At 35.1% G+C, this 3,317-nt stretch overlaps 1 protein-coding gene across 1 annotated transcript; it reads right to left on the bottom strand.

Moving 5' to 3' along the window:
- Window positions 1–1,447: 1,447 nt before the first annotated feature.
- Window positions 1,448–2,203, bottom strand: LOC142165341 (secreted RxLR effector protein 161-like). The gene has a single exon (XM_075223916.1). The coding sequence runs from the start codon at window positions 2,201–2,203 to the stop codon at window positions 1,448–1,450; it is 756 nt and encodes a 251-aa protein (XP_075080017.1).
- Between the last annotated feature and the right edge of the window lie 1,114 nt (window positions 2,204–3,317).

The following is a 3,317-nucleotide window of genomic DNA, read 5'->3' as shown; positions in this document are numbered from 1 at the left end:
GTTATCACATTATCGCCTTATATTTGTTATAAAGAAATAATTGGTTAATGAAGTAATTAGATCAAAGGTTTGGCTTGCCTAGCTCACATTAGTAGGCGCCATCACGACCCCCGAGGGTGGGAAATCCGGGTCGTGACAACTATCGCGTTGGTTTGGTTTTGGTTTGATTTTTTTTAGTTAAAACCAAACCAATTATGGTCGGTTCTTTTCTCCAATACCAAACCACAATCAGGTTTTTTCCGATTTGTCTTGAATTAACGGTTTGGTACGGTTTATCAATTTTTTTTGTACACTCCTAAGTGTTATAATAGCTAGCTTGGCAATGCATGGGCGTGGCAAGGAAGCAATAAGTTTGTTCTTGAAAATGCAGGAACATAAGGTCAAGCCTAATTATGTAACACACACAAATTTATTACTCCTTCCATTCTAATTCATGTGAACCTGTTTGACTAGGCACGAAGTTTAAGAAAAAATAAAGACTTTTGAAAATTATGGTCCTAAACAAGTAAAAAGGGGTCCAGAATATTTGTGTGACTATAAAAGCTTCTCATTAAGAGTAGAATTACAAGTTTAAGCCAAATTATTTTTAAATTTAGAAATGGGTCATTCTTTTTTGATCGAACCAAAAAGGAAATAGGTTCACATAAACTGGAACAGAGGGAGTATGTGTTAGAGCAGTGCGCAACGGAAATAAATATACGACATACCTCCAGCCATTGTTACGGTGTCGTTGGCGACTGAAGTTTTCCTCTGGTGAGTCTTCTAAGCACTTCAAAAATCCTCACTATATGATGTAGTAATTAAGAAGGTTTTTTGTGCTTAGGGAACTTAACCAGATTTAGCCATATTTATATTGTTCTTCCATCAAGTACAGTTACTAGATCAAATGTATAAATGGCCATCAGTTTCTTGCGTATGAGCAGTTACAAAAAATGAAGAAGTGGAATTAAAGAAAGGGGTTTCAATTAGTCTATTAAAGGACCACCTTTATAAAACGGTCAAATAAAACGTTATCCACATTCTCGCACTTGGTCTGTATACAAAATGCCCAAGTCAGAGTTCTAATGCTTTAAAGAGAATCATAATACATGAATCATGGCAATAGTTCCTCTAAGAGTGAGTAGTATCTTCAATGTATCATGATGCATTATGCCTCTAAACTTTAGCTCATATTTCTTAATGAATAAATCCAATGTTTATTCTAAGTCCATACTTTAGTGATATAACTGAATGTGTACACAATAACAATATGAGAAACTTCATACGATAATAGAGTTTCATCATTATTTGTTATAATAAAATTTACATAGTGGAACCAAGTCCCATTGTAATTACATGATCCTTAAATTTTTGTGGTGGCATGCCTTTAGTTAAAGGATCAGCTAATATCAATTCAGTGCTAATGTGCTCAATGACCACTTTTTGTCTTTAATGCGTTCTCTTATGGCTAGATACTTAATGTCGATATGCTTACTTTGGCTGCCACTTTTATTATTCTTAGCCATATAAAGACAGCAGCTGAATTGTCACAATATATCCTCAATGGCCTAGAGATCGAATCGATAATTCTAAGCCCCGAAATGAAACTCTTCAACCATACACCATGTGAGGTAGCCTCAAAACAAGAAGCGAACGCAGCCTTCATAGTGGAAGTAGCAGTTAGAGTCTGTTTGGAACTACTCCTAGATATAGCTCCACCGGCCAACATAAAAATGTATCTTGATATTGATTTGTGTGTATCAACACAGCCAGCAAAGTCTGAATCAGAGTAGCCAATTACCTCCAAAATATGTGATCGTTTGTACATAAGCATGTAGCCTTTTGTTCCTTTAAGATATCTTAAGATTTTCTTTGCAGTTCTCCAGTGGTCAAGACCTGGGTTACTCTGATATCTTCTCAACATTCCAACAACAAATACAATATCAGGTCTAGTGCAAACTTGAGCATATATTAATCTTCCAACAACATAAGCATATGGAATGTTTTTCATTTGTTCCCTCTCAAGGTCATTCTTCGAGCACTGGTTCAAATTGAAATTGTCACCCTTCACTATGGGAGATACACTTGGTGAACAATCCTTCATCCAAAACCTCTCTAAAACTTTGTTGATATAGGTTTCTTGAGATAAACCTAAAATACCCTGATGTCTATCTCGATGAAGCTTAATGCCAATGACATAAGATGCATCACCTATATCTTTCATATCCAAAATTTTGAGAGACAAATTGTTTCACCTCATATAACATTCCCTTATCATTGCCTGCAAGAAGGATATCATCCACATATATAATTAAAAAATAAATTTTACTCCCACTGACCTTTTGGTATATAAATTGATCCATAATATTCTCAACAAAGCCAATTGAAGAGATAACATCATGAAATTTTAAATACCATTTATGGGAGGCGTATTTCAATCCATATATGGATTTCTTTAGCTTGCATACCAAGTGCTCACCATTACTAGAAGATAATTCTTCAGGTTGTTTCATATAAACCTCTTCGTTTAGATCACTATTGAGAAATGCAGTTTTCACATCCATTTGTTGTAATTCTAAGTCAAAATGGGCTACTAATGCTAACATGATCCGCAAGCAATCTTTCTTAGATACAGGAGAAAAAGTCTCTGTATAATCGATTCCTTCTTTTTGAGTGAATCCTTTAGCAATAAGTCTTGCCTAATGAGTCTCTTTTAGTCTTAAAGACACATTTACATCCAATGGTTTTTACACCATCAGGCAACTCGACAAGATCCCATACCTTGTTACTCTTTATGGAGTTATCTCTTCTTTCATGGCATTGTACCATAGTTCTGATTCTTTAAAACTCATAGCTTGTGAAAAAACTCAGATCATTTTCGGCTCCAATGTCAAATTCTTGTACATACACAACGTAGTCACTAGAAATTGCTGATTTTTCTTTCTTTACTAGATCCTCTTAATGTTGTATCAATATTTTCTTGAGGATTATGTTGCTCGACTGGTTGTTCAATAGTTTCATGAATTTCTTGAACAACTTGATCTACTAGAATATTCTCATCAGCTTGTGGAACCTCAATGACTGGTTGCATAACACCCATTTGTACTTGAGGAGGGTTGTGCACAATAACTAATCTTTCACTTAAAGTAGAAGGTTGATTGTTTATAGATACTATATTCTGAAATTGATCACTCCCACTGATCAAGTCATTCTCAAGAAATTTTGCATTTCTTGATTCCACAATTCTAGTGTTGTGGGATGGACAATAAAATCGGTATCCTTTAGACCTTTTGGCATATCCAATGAAACACCCACTAGTGGTCCTTGGATCCAGTTTC

This window comes from Nicotiana tabacum, chromosome 10 (genome assembly GCF_000715075.1).
Source record: "Nicotiana tabacum cultivar K326 chromosome 10, ASM71507v2, whole genome shotgun sequence".
Taxonomy (NCBI): Eukaryota; Viridiplantae; Streptophyta; class Magnoliopsida; order Solanales; family Solanaceae; genus Nicotiana; species Nicotiana tabacum.
This window is presented reverse-complemented; position numbering and strand designations above follow the sequence as displayed.